General features: G+C 43.9%; 1 protein-coding gene across 2 annotated transcripts in view; it reads right to left on the bottom strand.

Moving 5' to 3' along the window:
* Positions 1-10,280: 10,280 nt before the first annotated feature.
* P3H2 (prolyl 3-hydroxylase 2) overlaps positions 10,281-22,948 on the bottom strand; it is a 151,394-nt gene continuing 138,726 nt past the window's right edge. For both annotated transcript variants that reach the window (XM_043594591.1, XM_043594592.1), the window contains exons 12-15: positions 22,734-22,851; positions 21,674-21,749; positions 15,776-15,916; positions 10,281-11,270 (exon numbers count right to left, since the gene is read on the bottom strand). In XM_043594591.1, the coding sequence (XP_043450526.1) occupies positions 11,178-11,270; positions 15,776-15,916; positions 21,674-21,749; positions 22,734-22,851 (428 nt within the window). In that variant the 3' untranslated portion in view covers positions 10,281-11,177. The remainder of the gene's footprint in view (positions 11,271-15,775; positions 15,917-21,673; positions 21,750-22,733; positions 22,852-22,948) is intronic.

Genomic DNA, 22,948 nt, shown 5'->3' with positions numbered 1-22,948 from the left:
CCATCCTGGTTTTAGCCTCAGCTTCTCCCCCAGGAACGGGTGACACTGGCCCACAGTGAGAGTTTCCTGGTGAAGCTGGGGGAGTTGGGAGCTTGAGAGTGCTCCGTGTAGAGAGAAAAGATGGCAAACATCTCAGAGGCAAAGGGGGGGACTGTATTTGGGACGAGATAACCAGGAAGAGAGGGTGTAGACAGGGGCCCCGATGTGCACAGTTCTGTGAGCCCTAAGAATAAAAAGGCCATAGGCTTTGTTTTGATGTCAGCAGAAGGGTTTTGCACAAGGAGTGGTAACACTAATAACTTGACAGTTCTATCCCTCACTTCCCTACTTGTAAAAGACTTATTTAAAAAAATCATTTCTAAGTTTTTACTCAAAAGTGAAAAGCAATGGGGCGCCTGTGTGGCTCAGTTCGTTAAGCATCCGACTTCAGCTCAAATCACGATCTCACGGCTCATGAGTTCGAGCCCCGTGTTGGGCTCTGTGCTGACAGCTCAGAGCCTGGAGCCTGCTTCAGATTCTGTGTCTCCCCCTCTCTCTGCCCCTCCCCTGCCTGTGCTCTGTCTGTGTCTCAAAAATAAATAAACATTAGAAAAATTTTTTAAAAAAGTGAAAAGCAAGAAATCAATAAACAGAGTAGGAAATAAGTTTGTACTCAGCTGAGTGTCCAGCAGCTACTAGGAGTCCTCATGTCCAGTAAGGTCATGCTCTCTATGGAACCAGTTTACTTTTCCCCCTCATCTCTCTATTTGCATCAATGGCATTCTTTTCCTAGGCTCGAGAGCTCAGACTCATGATTTTAATCTTCTTTCTTTGGTGACTCTGTTAGCCACCAAGTCCTTATTTCTTTTTTCTTCAATATGTTCTCCTTAGTCATTTTCCCTCTTGTCCCATGGTCCCCAGCCTGATTGGGGCTGTCCTCGTGGTATGCCTTGGCAGTAGTGGGCTCAGGTGTGTGTGTGTGTGTGTGTGTGTGTGTGTGTGTGGTAGAGGGGAGTGGGATTAGACCTCTCTGGGTGCAGGGAGTAAGGGGACATGTTGTCTACAGGGAATTCAAAACCACCATTTTAAAGTCAGTCTGCTTTGTTTTACTTCTACAAGAGAGGAATTAATGACAATGACAAAATCTCCCCGCTGGAACAGAGCACTGCCATTTACTCCCCAGCCCCAGCCTTGATTTCTGTAACAGTTTCTTCGCTCGTCTCCCTGATTCCTGTCCTTTTTCTTCCATTGCCTCGTATGCAGCTGCAGCGTGTAATACCCGTGTCTAGCTTCCCCAAACCTCAGAATCCTTCCTGAGGTTTACAGGATCAGCCCCACACCACACAGTCTAGTCTAGCTCTTGGTCAAGCCCTCAGTAACCCGAACCAAGACTGACAGCTGAAACTGATCTGCTCTGCGTCCCAAGCTCTCTCTGCTGTGATGGCCTGTGTCACAAGAGCCTTGGTTTTCTGCTCATGAGCTGGGATGCAATCCAGTTTGGGATCCCAGCACTGCCAGAGGCTGCTGTGTGACTTTAAGCAAGTCACTTTCCCTCTGAGGGACTCAATTTTCTTATTAATCAAATTAGGATAACAACGTGAGTAAAGCTAAAGTCATAGGATTGCAGTAAGAGTCAAATGGCATCATGGTTGTGAGAGTGGCCACCCATGTGAGCCATGAGGATTTCGTTTTTTCTTTTTTTCTTATATCTTTTTAATATTTTTATTTGAGAGGGGGAGGGAGGAGAGGGGCAGAGGGAGAGAGAGGATCTCAGGCAGGCTCCATGCTCAGCACAGAGTCTGACACAGCGTTCGATCCCACAACCCTGGGATCATGACCTGGACTGAAATCAAGAGTTGGTTCCTCAACTAACTGAGCCACCCAGGCGCCCTGAGCCATGAGGATTTCTGTAAGCCATAGGGTCAGACTTGGGACAGTAGCTGCCAGGGATACAGTGCTGTTGATGGTCAGGACAGCGGGTAACTCTGCTTTGACAGTTTGTTTCACGTACCCCCTTTCATTTTTGCCATTCTATATTCTACTCATCCTTGAAGGAACGGCTCTAGACCAATTCCCTCAAAAAATTCTACCTTTGCTGTTTAAGCCTGCCGCCATCTTGTTCTCTTCAAAAACCACCAGAACATACATCCTCTGTGTTCACACAGGTCCCCTGCGTATCCTCTCATATCACATCGTCTTCCCCCCGAACTTTAAGGGCCACCTCTTATGTTTGTTTAGCATCTCTCTCAATATTGAACACATATTCGATGTTAAATTGAGACTTGTCAAAATGAATGAATGAATGAATGAGTGAAGGCATCCTACTTTTTTTCTTTTTTTTTTTTTTTTTTTTTTTTACCCCTTAATGCAAAGTATGCTGATAGTGCCATCTGCTGCTAAGCTTTGATTCTGTGTTTTCTACACCATGGAAATGAAAGTGAGAGAATGCTTAGTAAAAGGACTAGAAAAAAAATTGTGCCTTCCAACGAGCTGGAACAAGGACAACTAAGAAACGTTGCTGAAATATCCCAGTGCATGAGGCTAGGGCATCAGAGGACCAGATGAGGTGGGCAGGGAAGCCAGGATCTCCTTCTAGACTGGGGGCTGACAACTAGTTTGGAATTAAAACAGCCTCTCAATATTGTATAACCAGTTTCTCCTCCCCTGTGCCCCTGCCCCCAGCAAGAAGCGTGCTGTTCATGGCCAGAGATAATTTTTAAATCTAACTGTATGAAAATTAACTTAGAAGATTTCGAGATGCTTCATGGGAGCATGCATTAAAAAAAATCATGAGAACTGAAAAAGCACTGCTAGAGAAATTATAATCATATTCATTTTTCTTCTTTTTACAAAACTGTTCTCCTGTAGTAAAAACAACGGTTACCTTTTAACGTTTGCCTGCTGTGTGTTTGACATTTTCCTTCTATTGTCCCAATTAAATCTGATCACTCAACAGATCGTTATTACTACTTCTTTTATGGATGAAGGCATCGAATATGAGGGGACAAGAAATGTGTCCATAATCAGAGAGCTGGTAAAAGGCTGCAAATATTCCAAGTCTGGGTGGCACAAAGCCTGCGTTCTTCCCAGCTATTCTCCCCTGACTCTGTTGAGAGTGCTCTGGATGGACCAGGAGTCAGGCGACCTGGGTTTAAGTCCAGTTTCTACCAGCAGCTTTTGGAGTAAAGTCGGATAAATCAATTTCTTCTCTAGGCCTCAGATTCCCCAACTCTGAAAGAAGGGGTGTAGGACCAGATGCTCTCCAAACCCCTTCCAACCTGGAGCCGGCTATTTGCAGGGGCCTTTATTTGCTGAATTATAAATACAGAACTTTATTGTGTCTGTGATTCTCCCTTGAGTTTCCACCACAGGCTTGCTTGATCTTCCCAGTCTAAATAGCTCTGGACAGTTCAATGTGGACTTGAGAAAAACAATGACCCAAAGAACTCTGTGCTGAGCTTTGCAGGCCACTCCAATCTCAGTCTCATTTTCTGTAGTTTGTAAATCACGCTGCATGTAAATGACACTTTTCTCCCCGCACAGAGTTCGAAGCATGATGTACATTCTATGCTTATTCTGAAGGCAGTGCGGTTTGAAGCTTTCAGTATGCCAATTTGTCACCTGTGACATATTTGACAACCGGTCTTTAGTTGTAAGTGCCTCGGTAGGCAATGTGTCCCAGGTTGATGGGCACACCTCGACAGAGCAGAGTCCCCAGGAACAGAATCTCCGCATGGTGCCGAGCCTTTGAAGTGTCTCGCTGGTGCTTCAAAGCAAAGTTCATGGTACAGGGAGCAGCATCTGATGTACTTGTATTACCTGTAGAGACAAAAATCATTACACAGATGCCAAATGTCTGGAAGAGAAATCTGTACCCTGTGCTCAGCCCTGCGGCCTGGAAGTTCAGAGGAGGCTCAAAGAGCTCCCTGCGAGGAACCCAGAGCATGTCTGAGCAGAGCTTTCATCACACCTGGCACACTCAGAGTAGTCGTGGCAACCATCTGGCTGAGGACAGTAGCCTCCTTCCAGATTCCCACTGGGGTGTGAGGAGCGGTGAGTCCTGGGGTCAGATAGGCTCGTTACAATTCCGCCTCCCTCCCACCTCTTCAAAAGAATGGCCAGAACTGCAGCGTGTCCTTAGAGAATCCAACCACTTAGTTTTCACTCGGGAAGCTGACGTCTTTGTGACTTTGACTTAAGGCAAAGTATTCATCTATTCCGGGCTTCCTTTTCCCTGTATGTGAATAACGACCTTGTCTACTGGGATGTTGCAAAACAGTGACCACAATGCTATAAACGATGAAGGAAAATGGAACATTCCTCCAGGAATCCAGTCAAGGGAGGTCCAACAATGCCTTCATGCCTGTTTTTCACTTGTACAAAGTACCTAAAAGCAGAATACATTTCAAACGAAGACCACTCAGAACCCAATTTGCTAAAACATATTGTCACATCTTTATCTTAGATGGGGGGGGGGATAGTTTTTATTTACTTACCAATATGAACTTTAAAGAAGTATAATTCTAATTCATATGATCTTGTGAGAATATCATGTCCTGAAACTCTCAACTTCAAATCCAGTAGAAATACTGGTGTCTGTTCAGTAAATGTGGCTAAACACTGGAGTATCAGGAGACCCCAGCATATTCCTCTGACCAGAAGCCTTGAAGTTAGCTTCTAAGCCTCGGGGCTCTATAATTTATTTTAAATCTAAGCAGTATAATTACCTAAGACCTTCAAAGGCATTTGCAAAGGTGAATAAACCAAAAACAGGTACAGAGAACAAACACAGTAAGTATGATTGAACACTTATTGAAGGAGGTCCTATTGCAGCCCTTGGGTTTGAAATGAGGCAAATAGGTCCCATTAACTCCTGTTGGAAATGATTTGCTTCCAAGGATTCCCAAAGCCTCTGAAACCCTGTGCCCTGCTTGTCATTGGAAGAGATGTCCTTACTAAAGCATTGCACAGCTTTCTGGTTTTGCTAACACCTTGACTAATTTTACCAAATGCTTGAGGCTTTTCAGACAACACACCTGACTGTCCTCAGGTGGGCTGGGATATGCTCATTATTCCCATTTCTAAGATGAAAGGTTAAGAATTTGAGTGAGTGGATTGGCTCCAGGGCATGTGAGATCAGATGCATGGGAGTCCAGATTCGTGGACTCATGGGCAGAAGGAAAGGCCACTGGAAGAGCTCACTGAAGGAGGGGGTTTACTTCAGCTCCCCCTGACACTCACTGCTCCTCTGCTTTTCAGGAAGAGGCATGGTCCTAGGCGGCTTCACCCCACCCACTTAAATATACCTCCTCACAGGGTAATAAGAAACAACTTTCTTATAAAGTGGTATTTATTCAGATTTTCACAGCATTCATTAAAGTGCTTTCCCAGGGCAAACTGCAATAAAGATCCCATTCCGCGCCCCCTCCAGAACACCAGCTTTTACGTGAACTCTTTTTCTGACAGTTTAACATTTCAGAACCCAAGAAATCATCCGGGCGACACCCTGTGCTTTTTCAGTGGAGGATACTGTGCTGTGATGAGAGGTCACGTGGTTCATTTCTGCTTATTGGTGGCAGAGTCAGTGTCCTCTGAACTGGTGCCTTTATGGTGAAAAAAGGTCTCTGCAACCACTCCCTTCTCTCAACTCACATGGCCTTTTTTGTCCCTGTTTCTATTGAAACTTTTTATCTTATTTTCTGTTTTTAATGTTTATTTATTTTTGAGAGACAGAGAGAGACAGAGCACAAGCTGGGGAGGGGCAGAGAAAGAGAGGGAGACACAGAATCTGAAACAGGCTCTGAGCTATCAGCACAGAGCCCGATGCAGGACTCAAACCCACGAACTGTGAGATCATGACCTGAGCCAAAGTTGGAGGCTCAACCAACTGAGCCACCCAGGTGCCCTCTATTGTAACTCTTTATCACAGCACTTCCTTCATTTTGCATTGTTTCATTTGTTTACATCTTTTTTTTTTTCCACTTTGCTTTGAAATCCTTAAAGGAAGGGATGAGATCTTAGTAATTTTTTTTGAATAACTCCTTAAACCCACCATGGAGCAGCCACTCAAAACTGTCTGATTAATGAATTCAGGGGCGACCAGAGCTCTACTCCAACCCTCCCCCGCAACTGTTCATTTTCCCTGTTTACAAAATGAAGATTGCACTGATGTGTCTCTCAAGATAATTGTGTAGTTATGTATGATTGCCAAGTGCTTCGAGTCCATAAAAAAGCTTTATAAATGCCAGCCATGATTACAACCCTTTGAAACAATGGCATATGTGATTTACAAGTGGAAAAAGATGAGACATAGCAGGTAATGTGTCTTCCTCAGTCCTCTTTTCTACCCCCGCCCACCATGAGGTAGTAATTCCGAGGTCGAAGCACCAACTTGGGAGAAGAAGGGAAGGTTTAACTAGAAGCTGAATAGGGTTTCCAAAGCCTAGGCCATCACACTACCATCGAGAAAGGAGGCACCTAAATCTAACCAAAGGGGTCAAGGGCAAGAGTCCCCAGATAGATGAATGACACCCAGTTCATTGTTGGAGACTGGAATGAAGAAAGCAGGTGGGTGGCACTTCCAGAACAGACGCCTGAGGAGAAGGACAGATAGAGTGGAAAGGCTGTTAAAGTCTGCTCTTGTTACCTTCGGTTCCCCTTCCTCTCAGGTGTATCCTATCAAGTGGCTAGAAAAGGTATGTTGTAGAGTGAATGAAAGGAGCATTCAGACGTTCCTCCTGGCAAATATGTGACAGGAAAAGAGAGGGCAGGGACATCTTGTTTGGTTATTTTTCTTGTGGGCCCTTAACAAGATTCTTGAGGGCAGAGGTGACTCCCATGCCAACTTTTCACATGGCTGGTGCCATCCATTGCAAAGCAAGCCAAGATCCATGATCAGATTGTTCCAGACTTGACGTTGTTTGGCTTCAAAGGTCGGTAGGGGGCACAGAGAACTTGGTGATTTTCCGTGGATAGGCTGTAAGGGGAAGCTCTGACAGCATCAGTCTGCAGCTCCAACCCAGCAGTGAGCTCAAAGAGTGCTTGACGTTACCTGTCTCAGTGGGTCTGGGGAAATCAACCAGGTTGATCAACCAAACAAACAGCCCTATGTCTCATGCGGGAAACATCAAATTATCTGGGAGTAGGGGATTTGTGGGTGGGCTGTGGGACTAGGTGGGGAGGTCACTTCACATTGCAGGCTTCTTGGCAAGAGGAAGAGAGGGATTGTTACCATGGGCCCAATCTAACCTGTGGTCTGGAGTGTTTGCCAAATGGCTCCTGTTTCCCTGAAGAGTTCTGGATGTGGGAACATTTCAACTTTCTCCCACTTCTCAGCCACACCACCGTCAGTCACCCCAGAATGTTTAATTATTTGGCAGAAGGGACTGGTGAGGTGGCCCCCATCATCTCCTTCCTTGACGTCAGTTCTTCCCTGTGGCGGTCTTATGTGAAATCATTCAGCATTTGTACTTCAATTAAAATTCACAGGTATATATTATTAAACGGTAGTGACTCATTCTGTGGCTTTTCCTCAGCTGAATAAGCGCCAAAAAGTGCTATGTACGCAGTAATGATGAAGACTGCGTTAACACTAAAATTTCTTGTCAAATAATTTTTATTCAGGGCTCTGAAGAAAGCACCTTGCACATCCAAGAATATCGCTCTGTCTCGTGTCAGTGTTTTCTCAAGAAGAAATTGACCTTCCAGGTTCTTTGTGCCTTGGAGGAAGAGGAAAATGACCCCTGACTGAAAGAACCCTCTCTGTGAGCTTCATGAAGGCAGTGCCTGGTACATAGTGTTTTTTTCAAAAGTGGGGCTGATCTAATCGAATTATGCAACCTGCACTCGATGTATCTCTGAGGAGAGAAGGGGAACATACATCGCTCAGCAGGAAAATAGGAGAGGAGCAAAAGTTCAGATTTTCTAAACATCTTACTTTTCTCTTCACGCTAATGTATTATTTTATATTTAATACACCTGGAAGAATGGCCAAGGGAGCAAACAACCCCGTTAGTTTTTCTCCCCTACTGTTCAATTTTTTAATGTTTATTTATTTATTTTAAAAAATTTTTTGACTTATTTTTGAAGGAGAGAGAGAGAGGCAGGGGAGGAGCAGAGAGAGAGGGAGACACAGAATCTGAAGCAGGCTCCAGGCTCCAAGCCATCAGCCCAGAGCCCGACGCGGGGCTCGAACCCACGAACTGCGAGATCATGACCTGAGCTGAAGCCAGACGCTCAACCGACTGAGCCACCCAGGCGCCCCAATGTTTATTTATATTTGTGAGAGAGAGAGACAGAGTGTGAGTGGGGGCGAGCAGAGAGAGAGGGAGACACAGAATCTGAAGCAGGCTCCAGGCTCCGAGCTGTCAGCACAGAGCCTGACACAGGGCTCGAGCTCGCGAACAGCGAGATCGCGACCTGAGCCGAAGTAGGACACTTGCCCAACTGAGCCACCCAGGCGCCCCTCTCCCCTCCGGTTCAAAAGGCTGTGCTTCTACCTGAGACACAGACATTCCAAGCTAAGTGATCACAGCCTCCAGTTTCCCTCCACTGCCGTCCATTTCCTCATCTGGGAAGTGGCATAATGATCTGTACCCAGAACACGTCCTGGGGTGCTAGTGTGTGAGCAAGCTCTGCTTAGAAGCATCCAATGCAATAATACGGTGAAAATAAAAGCTTTGTGAAACTGCAGGCTTTTCACCCAAAGGAGGGATGGTCATCAGACCAGTGGTAGTTCCCCAAGAGGTATAGCCGCAGAGGCCCGGACATGAGGTCATAATAAGTGGGCGGGCCTTCCAGCTGGGGCTGTCTCCAGCACATACAGCATTTCTGAGTGAATCAGAAAAAGGCACCGCTTCTAGATCGACACAGCCGTCCAGGTCCATAGACTGAGGAGTAAGTACCATCTCGGGCTAAATCGAAAAAGGCACCCCTCCCTGTAGTGGACGCCATCCAGTGCCAGCATTCAAGAGTCCGCACGCCCTGGCCGGGCATCCTCACATCACTCGACTCAGCAGCCCCGGCTCAGGTTTGTCTCAAGTCATCTGATGACACTCCCTAACTATCTGAAGAAAATCGTGTATGGTTTGATGCGGAGCAGATTAAACAGTAAACGCTTTAGTGGATACATGATGTCCCAGGTGTAAAACGACATGGGCAACCTGAAAAACAGGAATCACTCCTCCGTGCAGTCAGCACATGGCTGGAGACGTGGATCCACACGACATCTATGGAGGCCATCACCCACTTTCTGCAGGGCCGCGTCTCAGCATCAGCGCCCAAGTCCCTGCCCCTCCTGGGGCTCCCGCAGCACCCAGGAAGTGGGAGCTACGAGGAGCCAAAGACTGTTTTCTTTGTTGATGCCTTGTTGCCAGAAAACAGAAATTAGATCTTGCCCAGATTCTCCTATCAGCAAATCAGAGTGCCAGCACATGCTTCTCAGCGAGACAGCAAGCAAACAGAAATCTACCTTTTCAAAGCTCAGGACGTTTTAGCCCTAAAGTTGGGTTTAAAGTTCTTGAAATCAGATGTGTACATAATGAACCCATTCCCGATTCTCCGAGTGTTTATCGAAGTGAATCTGATTGTATTTGCACACATTTCTAAGATCGTCTTGTTTTTGTCTTTTATCTGCTTTGTAGTTTGAGTGAGAGGGTGGAGGGCATTTGGAAACGATTATAACCAATTATGTCGCTGTCAGAAAAGGCAACTGAGGCCCAGAAAGGGAAAGACAGTAGCTCTAGGTCACACAGGCATACTTGATCCAGCTGGGATTATAATCTAATGCTCCTTGGGCTCTCCCAACTGGAGCTTAGGTGGGAAACAGACGGCACATAACTCACTATGACTCAGTTTTTCAGTCTCAAAGGATGAATATGCTTATTGTCAACCACGATCATAAACGGCGAAAGAGTAAATGTGATTTTCAGAAAACGTTTTGATCTGCTGGCTCACTTAAGAACTACTCCTCTACCAGTGCCCATCACAGGGGCAGAGAATCTCCCACTGGTTAGCGGCACAGGCTCCCCTAGGCCGGAACCACCCAGGGGTCCACCCCAAACAGTGTCTCTGAAGAGCTTCCCAAGAATTCTGGCCGCGGACCAGTGGTTCTCCGGACTAACACCGCTGCTAACCATTTCTGTTCCTTCAAAAATAGTGCTTCCACTTTCCTTGGGGCCCCAAAGCACCTGCCAGCACAACTAGTCATGGCCCAATGGTGTCCCTGGGCTGTCCGCAAAGCCACAAAGCCATTCCATGAAGACAAACCAAACATTTGGGAGAAGACAAATAAATGCCAGATGTTAGAATAAGGCTCCCTGTATTAAACAATCAGACACAAGCACAAATCTGTGAACTGGATAGCAGCAAAGATGAGGGGACACCGAAATACATGCAGGTGAATATTGGAATCAGTCAGAAATCCATCTTTCTTACGAAATGCCCCTTCTGGCCAAAGGACCCCACACTCAGGCAATGTGTGGGCGGTGCCCTGATTCAGGCAGGATTGAAGATTTTCTTCCTAAGTCACCGGGGTGAAGAGTCCTTCTACTTCAACCCACTGAACCACCTTTTAAAAGACGCAAGTCTGAGGGCAGTCCTTTCTGGAGCACTGTGGAGGATGAATCGAAGCTTCCAGTGTCACTTTGTTCTCAGGTGAAAATACCAGAGCCAATTAACTCCACCAAGGCCCTGCGAAGGCTGGGGCCCTCCGTCTTCTGCCGTGCTTTTCAGAGCCAATCAGTGACGCATGAGGCAGTGCAGACCCCATTGGGGGCTCCTCAGACTCCAGCTCATGGCTGCCAGGACCGGGAGAGGGTGTTGCTCAAGGGCACAGGGCCAGAAAGGCTTCGCGTCCAAATCACACGCTAACTTTAGAACTGGAGCACGCATGAGAGGTGTAGTCTCGCCAAGAATGCGCTTATTCTTTCTGCTTCAGCTTTCGCATGTGCAACAAACGAGGTGCGTGTGTGTATGCACATGTGTGGGGGGGTTGGGGTGGGGGAGGGTTGATGACCCGATGAAAAACCAAGATAGACAGACGGAGGGAGGCAAAGCAAGCATCCTCGAGAACAAAAGGGGGCTCTGGTGACTCGGATTAACCTGTTAATTTATACCATGGCTCTGTACAAAAATAAAAAGGTTCTCATAAGATTAACAATTTAAATAAATATCTGATAGAACTTTTTCTTTCCTCATTTTTATAGCTCATCTTTGGGGTTGATATTCAGTTCATGCTTCCCTTGTTGTTCTTGATCCAGAATTGCGATCACTTCATCGGCCTGTATTCGCTCCTACAAAAGAAAGATAATTTACACATTTCTATTACAAGAATCAGAATCAGCCCCAGTGGCAGGTGCTTCCCAAACACTTCCAGGCATCCATCTGTGCATAGATTGGTGCTAGATCCAGTTAAAGACTAAACCTCATCTCTGTCCCTCGACTGGTGCCTTCTGCTGACTGCCTCATGCCCTAAGCAATTACTTTCCAAGATTTCTCTTTGGCCAAGAAGTCTTGTGTATTCAACTAATCCATACCCTTTCTACTTTGTGGTTCCATAGATGTCTCCCACTTAGTTCTCAATCCAGAGTTCAGGCTGGGTCAGCGTTTTCTGCCCCACACACCTATGCTGGTCCTCCACACAAGTTCTCTCTGTCAGTAAAGACTGCCCCTCCTCACCATTTGCCCTAAAAGCCCAGCCATGGTTCCTTGGATCTGATAAATCACCTACTCCCCTCTGTTCTACCTCCTGTTTCCACTCCTTTTCAGTGCACATTACTGCTGCCTTAGTTTAGAGCAGGATTTCTCAACGGTGGCACTCCTGGCATTTTGGAGCAGATGATTCTTTGGTGGTGGTGGTAGGCTTGTGCCCTGTAGAATGTTTAGCAGCATCCCTGGCCTCTGCCCACTCCAGGTACCCAGCAGCACCTCCCTCCCGTCTCTAGACATTGCTGAATGTGCCCTGGGAGGCAAAATTGCTCCCACCTCAGAACCACAGGTTTAGGTTCTCTTCATCGAACTCAGCTTCCAAATCATATTCCCATTTCACACTCACTCACACATGCTTCTAATGGGCCTTCTGCACTTTAATTCGGACCCTGTCACTATCTGGTTCACAGCTCACAACGTTTACTTGGGTTCTTTTTACTTGAATTTTCAGGCCCAATCTTCTTGATGTGCTTATAAGGAGTTGCCCGAGTCAGAACTTTCTCTCTTCATTGGTTCTCCTTGCCTTCTCTTTTCACCTCACCTTGTTCTGTAACTTCCTGAGTTACCTCAAAGTCCCCGAATGCAGCACTCTCCAAGAAATCCCTTGCCCTAGTCTAGGTTAAAGGTATTTCTGGATGCTTCCATCATATCCTAGGCATTCCCTTCCCCATCCATCAAACCGTCAGCAGGCCCAGTTGGTATACTTCCAAATGGCACCTGCAGCCTTCCATGTTCATTCACCTTCTCTATCACTATTCTAGCCCACAACATGTAGGCCAGATGCTTCCTTTCCTGTACGTACTAGAGTATGACAATGTCTTTCCTATTCTGTAACTTCCTAGGTTGGGGGGTAAGTGGGGAGCAGAGGAGGGCACATGGCTTCCCCACCCCAGTTAGAATAGAATTCATGATTCTTAACTAGTTTGTTCTGACTCCTCCTCCTCTGTGTCCCCTTTTCAGACCACTGTCCATCTTGCATTTGCCTACCATGTTCTGGCCACTCTGGATTTCTTGGTGTGTTAACCACTCCAAGCCATCTCTGATCTCTGGGCCTTTGCAACCTGGTCTCTACCTGGAATACTCTTCCCAGGACCTTTATCACAGTTGGCTTCTTCTTGTCACTCAGATGCCAACTCACATGTCACTTGTCTGGAGCACCCTCACGATTTGTCACCTCCCCTTTAGTCTCAAACCAGTTACCTTGCTCCCTCTTCCACACATCATTTATCACCACCTGGGCATCTCTCAATTATTTCCTCTTTTCCTTATTTTCTTTTTCCACTAGAAGTTAAGTGCCATGAAAGCAGGAGAGCTCGTCTTTTTGGTCATTCTTGTATATCAGGTGCCCAGAAAACCCACTTACATTTGGCAAGGGCTCCGCTATATTTGATGAGTAAACACGTGAGTGGATGAAGGGTCCCTTCTCTGCTTCAAGTATATCTCTCTCAGCTGCATGCTAAATGCTATCTTTTCAACGAAGCTTTTCTCGTTTCCTCTTTATGTCCCCTAACATGTGCAACTGCCCCTAATAATTCTTACTGAACTTTACCTGGTGTTTTAATTGCTTTAGCTCTTGCACTCAATCTTCATTCTGACCTCCAGCTCCTTGAAAACAGGAGTATGTCTTATGTAGTCCACGTTGCCTATTGCTGGCCCCTAGCACAACGCCTTGCGCAGCAAGTTACGGGAAAACTATTTGGTGGCTTGAAAACAAAGCCCTTTTTCCATTCAAGACCTCCGAATTGAAAATGACGCTTACATGAAGTCAACCCAAAGGACCCAATGTACTAAATAACAGACACTAAACCGCTGTGATGCTAAGATGCCTGAGCGCTACTTCATGAACGTGGTAACAATAACTTGCTGCTTAACAAACTGATGTACAAAAATGGCACAGACTCTCAAATCTGACTGCCACGAGAGACATCCCAAATTATATCTCTCCTGAACGGAAAGAAGTTCGTGAGCTGGAACTGCGTGTACAGGGAACTGAAGCTTCTGATATTGTACATCCTTAAGAATTTACGATGCTATCCACTCCTTGGGAATTGATACCTTCAAAACAACCTAGAGCACGTGCAGAGATCTGCAAGCTCTGACGACTCCTCCATAGGCTCTCCCTGCTCGGGGATTTAGTCTGAGAAGACGCACCGAACTCAGGACTCTCAAACTTTTTTGCATGTTAGAATTGCCCGGGGAGTTTTAAAGCTCCCCACCCCAGATCACATTCTGTATCAGTAAATGATCCCCAGATCCCCAGAATGTCTGAGGATGGAAGACAGATGCCAGTAGTTTGTAAAGCTCTCCGGGTGGTTCCAGTGCGGAGCACAGCCTGAGAATCCCCTAGGCTCAAGAGGTTCTGGTCATTCCCTCCTGTGACCACTAGATGCCGCTACTGCCCGGGTTCTGGAGAAGTTTCCCAAAGCTCTCTGGGTTAGGAAGGAGCCACAAGAATTTTCTTTGTATTAGTTTATTTTGATAGAAAATACCTTGGAAGAGAGGGCTGGGATACTCAGGAATGAAACAGACTGAATGTCTGTTCAATTGAACACTAAAGAAAGGAAGGAGTATGATGATGTTCCAATAACATATGACCCTCCCTGAGTAGGGATGACTGGGTAGTCATCTGTCTAGATTCCCTGGTGCAGGAGTCTAGTGGCGGTGGAGTGAAGGGGGGGAGGGGTGGTGTTGGCATTTCGGAGTGGAGAAGCACGAGCAAAGAATCACACCTGAGGGAGACTGTTCGGTGCCCCCTTGTAGTCTTCAGAACTATGTGCTCTGCCCCCCAACCCTGTCAGGACCACTCTTTTTCCTTTCAGTGCCTGGCTGATGGCTATCATCTTGATCAGGAGTAAGCTTCTTGATGCCCCCTACAAAACCCACACTGCTGTCTTCAATCTACTTCCTTGTTGACTTCTCCAAGCTCCTCACCGTCACAGACTATGTTCTGTCACCCTTGCACCCCCAGGGCCCCTAACAGAGTTTCCCGGGCACAAAGTAGATCTTCTGTAAATGAAGTATGTGAAAGAACGCTTACAGAATGTGGCCTAAAAACCGTGTGAGTCAGACTTGATGGCAAAAAAGTATGAGGCAGAGGAATTAATTTTAAACAGTTTCTGACTAAAGTGGATCCAAGCAAGGTCTCTAAAGAGAAAGTTGGACAGAATGCCATTTTAAAGACTAGAATTTCAGAGCTTGTCAGTACTCGGGGCTGGAGGGGATGGAAGACTACGAAGTTTCTGTTTCCATTTCAGCATCTCATGGCAACCTGTTGCGGAGGCTTGGGCTGGAGCCAGTTAGTGACAAGGAGCTTAGTGCTTCCGAAGCATGCGACTCCACCAAAAGGTCGTGACAATTTGAAAGTCATTCCTGTGTTGAGCCAACATTTTCCTCTCATGGGCTTTTACCCATTGGTCTCATTCCTCTGAAGCCTCACAGATAGAGACTATTACCTCTGGTCAGGGCATCCAGAAGGACAGGATCACGGTCCCTTATTCAGATTGTCTCCTTCCAATGTAATAATGATATTTTAATAGGTAATGTTTAAGTTAATAGTAAATAATAATAAACTTCCAGGTTCACTCATCATCTTCCACACGTGTCTCATAAATTATTCAGTGCTCTTTTTAACGATTTGTTGAGAAAACAAATCAGTTTTCTGGTGCCCAGCAGAAAGCGGTTCCTTTCTCCTGAAGCCACAGTTTGTAACTAAGCTCAAGACAAACTAGAGACTTCCAGCTATCACTCTGATGTCTATTTCCACAAACATTCACTTATTAGAACCCATCTGATCAAGAAATGCCTTCCGAGCCCCTCATCTTTCTCTCAACCTCACACTACAGGCATCGGAGGTATAATTGCTTCGTCATGGATCTGAACAAGAAAATTTGAGCTTGCTTGGAAAACAGAGGCAGTGTTGGAAACCAGAAATAAAGGACTCTGTAATAACCTGGTTGGTTGATTGATTGATTTTTATGATCTCTAAGATCCCTAATGGGTATGGAACAATGAAAGGACTTTCCCGAGAAACCAATCCAGGAAGCAGGTCTTCGGGCATCTAATTGGCCTTCTGAGTGGATCACATACTCACCAATTCTCTATAAAGTGGATCCAAGGTAAACCACAGAGCCACAGCGCACCTCTGGCCCTTGGTGACTGCCTTCACTCCATGCGGATTCTCTCCTCCGGAAGAGAAACTGATCATGCGCCCACACTTTGGTTTGATAGAGGCCTGAGTAGGAAAGTGAAAATTAGACTCTCAATTCCGTATCATGGGAATTCTACGACCCCTTTCTCTACCCTTCTATGGGATTATTTAGGTCAAGTTTTGCATCAAAGTAATGGAATCCTGGGGTTGAAATAGACATGGATTGGTTCAATTTCCTCTTCTATAAAGCAAAGATGAGTTCAAAATAATATCTAATTGAGTCACAAAATTATTCAGGGAGAATGGCTGGCATACTCCATGGCACAGAGCAAGTGTTCAATACATGCTATCCTATGGCCGGCAAACTCCACGAAAACAAAGTCTCTTTTATTCCTCCCCACCCCTACCCCCACCCCGCACCCCCGCCTTGAGTGCTAGCACAGTATCTGGCATAACGTAGATGTCTATTTCATATTTGTGGAATTGTGGGATGACAAAAACAAATCAAGGGGACATCTAGAGTGTGGTAGATTTTTATTATTGATCTAGGTAGGCTTTCCACAGGTGCGCTCCTCCTCTGTCCTTAATTGTACATTAATGGTTTGTGAACTTTTCACAATACAAAGATTTTTAAAAGGGAAGTCTAATTTCATATGATGCTTTAATTGCCATTACAATATGCCTGTCCAATGGTCCTCAGCACGTGCTTTAATCTTTCCAGTGATGAGAACACTCTACCCCTTGAGGAGACCTAGTCCATGGCCTCCAGGGCTCTGAAATGATCGACATAGTCCTTCCAAGCTTGTGCATCACTCAGGCGAAACTGTTCACTAATGTTTAAGTAGAAGAGGGTAGGGAGAAAAGGGACACTGCTAGGGGAGCCTAAATGTTAGATCAAATGAGCAGGCTCTCCAAATCGAGTGAACTTAACCAACAGAATATAAGGGGCCTTGCTTCTGTATTTTAAGAAGTGCCTGATGTCAGTAGAATTCATTTTTCTTTTTTGAGAAACACAGAAACATTACTCATTCCATACTACAGCTTAGAAAAGTAAAGTAGGGGTGCCTGGGTGGCTCAGCAGTCAGTTAAGTGTCTGACATTGGCTCAGATTATGATCTCATGATTCACGAGTTCGAGCCCCACATCGGCCTCTGTGCTGACAGCTCAGAGCCTGGAGCCTGCTTCAGATTCTGTGTCTCCCTCTCTCTCTCTCTCTCTGCCCCTCCTCCACTCTCTCTCTCAAAAATAAATTTTAAAAAAACATTAAAAAAATTAAAGTAAAAGAAAAAAAATGTTACCATTCTACTATTGGATAAGAGGGGCTCATTTTAACTAGTTATTTTCTGAATACATGCCCATTAGAAGAACTTTTGGTTTCCTTCACCTTAAAATGGGAGGCTATATTTTTTCACTGCCAGCTTCAGGAGGAATATTTGCAAAATTTCCTGAATTCCTTGGATACTACCTAACACAGGTACCTCTAAACTATAACCTACATATGAAAAGGTGGAGGGAGGTGTATTAAGGAGTCAGAAAGTCTGAGATATGTGTGTGTGTGTGTGTGTGTGTGTGTGTGTGTGTGTGTTAAAGGGGAGAGCAGAGAAAAGCAGTTGCTGGTTACTCTTCTATTCACAGTAATTGAGGAGTGATTTGTTTTTCCTGGAGAGAGTTGATTTCTTAAAATGCATTAAATTTTTTTTTTAATATTTATTTTGAGAGAGGAGAGAGAGAGAGAGAGGGAGAGGGAGAAGGCGAGCAGAGGAGGGGCAGAGAGAGAGAGAGATACAGAATCCGAAGCAGGCTCCAGGCTCCAAGCTGTCAGCACAGAGCCCAGCCCGACATCAGGCTCAAAGTCACAAACTGTGAGATCATGATCTGAGCCGAAGTTGGACACTCAACTGACTGAGCCACCCAGTCGCCACCAGAGAGAGTTGATTCCTTATGCAGCTTCATCAAGGTGACTTTTTTTTTTAATTTTTTTTTCAACGTTTTTTATTTATTTTGGGACAGAGAGAGACAGAGCATGAACGGGGGAGGGGCAGAGAGAGAGGGAGACACAGAATCGGAAACAGGCTCCAGGCTCTGAGCCATCAGCCCAGAGCCCGACGCGGGGCTCGAACTCACGGACCGCGAGATCGTGACCTGGCTGAAGTCGGACGCTTAACCGACTGCGCCACCCAGGCGCCCCCATCAAGGTGACTTTTCTGAGGTAAATCTAGAGAGTTTGCTAGGTATTGGTGCCCTTGGCATCAACCTGATTTCATTTTTCTGGAGAAAGAAGGTGTTTTACATTTCCACATAGAAACAGCAACATAAATGATACTTGGAACATATGAAGTCCAGTGGAAAGCCTTTGTAGACACACCACTTTGAGATCTAGTTTCCAGTTTTCTGAGTGGCTTATGCCCTGGCGCTGGTAAGGATTCACTCAACCACACGTGGTCCCAATGCTTCTGTGTGATTATCAAATGCCAGCAGTAACATTTTACAATATTGAAGAAAGTGTGTGGGGACAATTTAATGCTTTCTCCCTGATGGAATGGGGTGAATTGAAAGTACTTTTATACATGAAGAACTTGGGAAAGTGTAGGAAAAGAAGCTATCAGCTGCCTGAAGCATTTGGAATTGATTATAGGCGTGTAGGCTCACAGAAGTCTCTACAACTAATTTTATCAAATGGAGAGCGTCACCTGTTACATATCAGCCACGTAAAGGAATAAACAATTTTCATTTGTGACATTACTTCTACAGGGAAATATGTTCAGAAATTTAGATGACTGTAAACATACTTCTGGCACACAGTTTCATATTGAATTTAACTTTTCACGAAGCAAATAGAACTGATTAAATTTCATCTCTTTCAAACTTGCAGAGAAACCCAAATCCCAAAATACTCATGTTTTACAAACATGCTGCTGTTGAAAATAATCCATGTATCTTCCAAGTATGATAAAAGAAAATGCCTTTTGCTTTCCATCTAACTGATGATTAAAAGTCAGAGAAGCCTTTGTGTTGTGCTTGTAGATGTAAATCTTTAGCCACCATTTAGTTATTCATGCAGTTCCCAGACTTTTCCAAAGTAAAAAACTTAGAAGACTTTTCTTCCTTATAAAGCCCTAAGTTGGGCCATTTCTCTGCTTCAGTTTTCCCTTCAGAGTCAAAGAAACGAAAAGTAACACTATCCATTTCTCTTTATTTGAGCTGATTACCTAAGAATTTTAATTACTCACAAAATGCCTTAAAAACTCCACCATATGTGTTCATCTGAAGTAGAGTTAATCTGTGAAAATGAATCTGTCAACTTGGAGCTTTTGAACCAAAACATTGTTTAAATCGATTTCTATTCTTTTTTGGGGGGTAGTGGTGGTTAGATTCAGTACTTTTTAAAATAGTTACAATTTTCTGTTAAAAGTATAGCTACATTAAACAGCAGTATTATCTGCTTTCACATCTTTAAAAGGCAGAATTACAGGGGCGCCTGGGTGGCTCAGTCAGTTGAGTGTCCAACTTCAGCTCAGGTCATGATCTTGCGGTCTGTGAGTTCAAGCCCCACGTCGGGCTCTGTGCTGACAGCTCAGAGCCTGGAGCCTGCTTCGGATTCTGTGTCTCCCTCTCTCTCTGCCCCTCCCCTGCTCATGCTCTGTCTCTCTCTCTGTCCAAAGTAAATAAAAATTAATTTTTTTTTAAAAAAAGGGCAGAATTACAGTTAACCTTGCATTCGATAATTAATGAATGACTGATTCTCACATTGTAGTCCAGGCATCACTTACTTTCAAACATTGAGCATTTCCAAATATGGCCACTAGATGGAGGAGAAGTAAAGAAATCTTTTCAACCACCTGTCTGATGTTCTTTCCAACTGTGTGAGATGCAAGCAAGCATTTAAAAATTTGTTTTAGTGTTAGCAGAGCTCAGAAAACAAATGCTTTCTGCACAGAAGCTTTTCAAAAAAAAAAAGATAATTTTGTGTCAGGATTATAAACAACCCGGATCATCAATTTTGATTTAATTTCCCAGATCATGAAGCATTAAAATACTCTGTTGATACTTAAGCTGTTACAAAAAAGTGTGAGTCATGATAGCCTTTTAGATATACATCATTGCATGAAACTGCATGAAATAATTTTTCTTAATTATTCCAATGTTTCTGGACAACCTTAACCACAATTTCCATAGGGTTCCCCCTCATCTGCTTATACCCCAGTAGGTATGCCATGAATGATATATGGATGTTTCACTATGAGTAAAGGGTACAAAATAGGAAAGGAAAAACATAAAATTCAGAAAAAGTTGTGGAAATAGCTTGAATAATGCAAAATCCTTGAAGTTTGTCAGATACATGCCTCAACTATTTAGATTTTGTATGGAAGAAAGATATCATTTACATAATCCATTTACAATTCAATTATCTCTTCCCTTGGAAAACATGTTTTCCTACCATGGTGTATGTGCTCTGGCTTAAAGTCCAAAGGATGCTGGCTATATGGCCTATTAACTCAGTAGACTGGTTTTCCAGAGGCATTGATTTGCTTAGGAAGATGGTGATGGAAATTAACTGTTGATTTTTACCTATGAAGGCGTATTTAGAATCTCATCCAAAGTGTGTGTGTATGAATGTATATATATATATATATCAATTTTCAGGTATAGGTTTACTTACAATCATATATATACATATGTGTGTGTGTACACACACACTCACACACACACACACGCACACACACACACATTTTGATAACTAAAGGTCTAGAGCCCAATGCTCAATCCAAGCATATAGAACACCACGTTGCTTGAAAGCTATTCTGTAGAATCATTTGTCTAGCCCTAGGCATGGATGACTTAGAAATTGGTGTTTTTTGGGGCACCTGGGTGGCTCAGTTGGTTAAGCGTCCGACTTTGGCTCAGGTCATGATCCCACCGCTTGTGAGTTCAAGCCCCATGTGGGGCTTTGTGCTGACAGGTCAGCCTGGAGCCTGCTTCAGATTCTGTGTCTCCCTCTCTCTTGGCCACTCCCTCACTCATGCTCTCTCTCTCTCTCTCTCTCTCTCTCTCTCAAGAATAAATAAAACATTAAAAAATTTAAAAAAAGAAATAGGTGTTTTTATGCTTCCATCAGACTAATATATATAATATATATACTATCTATATACATATATATGTATAGTATATGTATACTATATATATACATATGTATATATGTATACTATATATGTATATATGTATATATGTATATATGTATATATGTATATATATGTATATAATATACTATATATGTATACTATATATACATATATATACATATATGTATATATAATATATATAGTATATATATGTGTATATATAATATATATGATATATATATATGTGTGTGTATATATATCTTCTAGTCCATTTTACAGATGGGCAATTTAAAGAATATATATGATTGGTGATTCCATTTCTTTTTTTTTATTAAAAATTTTTTTGAAATATTTTTATTTATTTTTGAGACAGATGGAGACAGAGCATGAGCAGGGGAGGGGTAGAGAGAGAGGGAGACAAAGAATCTGAAGCAGGCTCCAGGCTCTGAGCTGTCAGCATGGAGCCTGACACGAGGCTTGAACTCATGAACTGTCAGATCATGACCTGAGCTGAAGTCAGATGCCCAACTGACTGAGCCACCCAGGCACCCCAGATGGTGATTCCATTTCTAACATTTTATGATGCATACATTTATTGGACCCCTTTATACCTCTTAAATCCTCAAGCTCAGATATTTGAAATCCAATAGTCTGTGAGTCCTCGGAAAATGGCAAGATTGAGATAAATGCTACATAAATTTGCCTGCATAGGTTTACTTACAGTCACAGTCTTGGCATCCATCTCAGTGAATATGAATTCTCCTCCTTCAAAGTCATCATTCATATATAGGAGAGCGCTATAAGAAAAAAAAAAAAAGAAAAAAATGTATACTATTATATGTTTACAAAAGCATCATCACAGAATATTGACAAATGGTTGTAAACTGACAAGCCTGATTGGTAAGTTTCTTTTGAACTATACATTGAAATGACCGACTTTCCTAACCCTAAAGAGTAAGGACAGATATAGTTTGGGCCCTACCCCCGAAGTATTTATTTGTTTCACTTATGCTAAAATTTTCATTCTATTTTAAACTTCAACTCACATTTCACTTTTTCCCAAGAACACCTAACTAGATTTAATCTACCCCTTTGCACCTGCCCACACTACTTACAACTCTCTTCTTCCCTTTTATGCTTGTAACTCTAAAGGATGCATTTTTCCCCTAAGTAGCTACAGAACTCCAGGAGGTGTGGTCTTGCCTTGAAGATAGGGGGTGCTCAAGAAATGTTTTTGTCTGGAGCACACTGCAGTTAATAATTAACACACTACTATATACATGAGGACTGTAACTCCTGACAATTCTCTTTACACACTTACATAACATCCCATTTCTTCCTCTGACTTTCCAGTTTCTTATGTATAAAAGGCTGACCTAGGTAAGTGGCATTGTAAGATCCCTTTGTGCATTGAGATAGCATATCCCTGTCTTCTCAGACTGAACTATACATACGACAAGGGATATGTTTCGGTGAAAGCCAAACGATCAAATAAACAAAACAAAACAAAACAAAAGAAAAACCCTTTAGTTTTTACATTAAAACAAAATGGGCACGTTGTGGATTAAGATGCAACAAAACGTGCTTGGAATTTTTTGGCAAAAATATGAGATGATCACGTCACTTTCTGGTTGTGGCAGCTGCTTCGGGAGCTTATTTGAGAATCTCTGCCTCACAGAGCTGGATATGATGACAAGCAAAACAGATCAGTTTTCTAGTTTCCATGGGTTTTTGATAACTGTTGGGCAGAAGCTTGCTTTAGAAGCTTGTGCTGGTTGTACCTGTAGTCCCGGAATGTGTAGGCGGGAGGCTCCTTCCAGCATTCATTGGCCTCAGGATCCAACAGGCAATTGTCAGCATGGATGGGATGACTGAGGTCAGTTCTTCTCTCCTGCTGACCTGCCAGAAAATGGAAGGAGAGAATGGCAGGAGAGCAGTAACCTCTAACAGCAGAGCTGACAACCGGACTGTCTTCTCCTATCGCTGGTGCCTTTTG

Source organism: Prionailurus bengalensis, chromosome C2 (genome assembly GCF_016509475.1).
Source record: "Prionailurus bengalensis isolate Pbe53 chromosome C2, Fcat_Pben_1.1_paternal_pri, whole genome shotgun sequence".
NCBI classification, from domain to species: domain Eukaryota; kingdom Metazoa; phylum Chordata; class Mammalia; order Carnivora; family Felidae; genus Prionailurus; species Prionailurus bengalensis.
The sequence above is the reverse complement of the archived record's forward strand: the minus strand, read 5'-3'. Positions and strand labels throughout refer to the sequence as shown.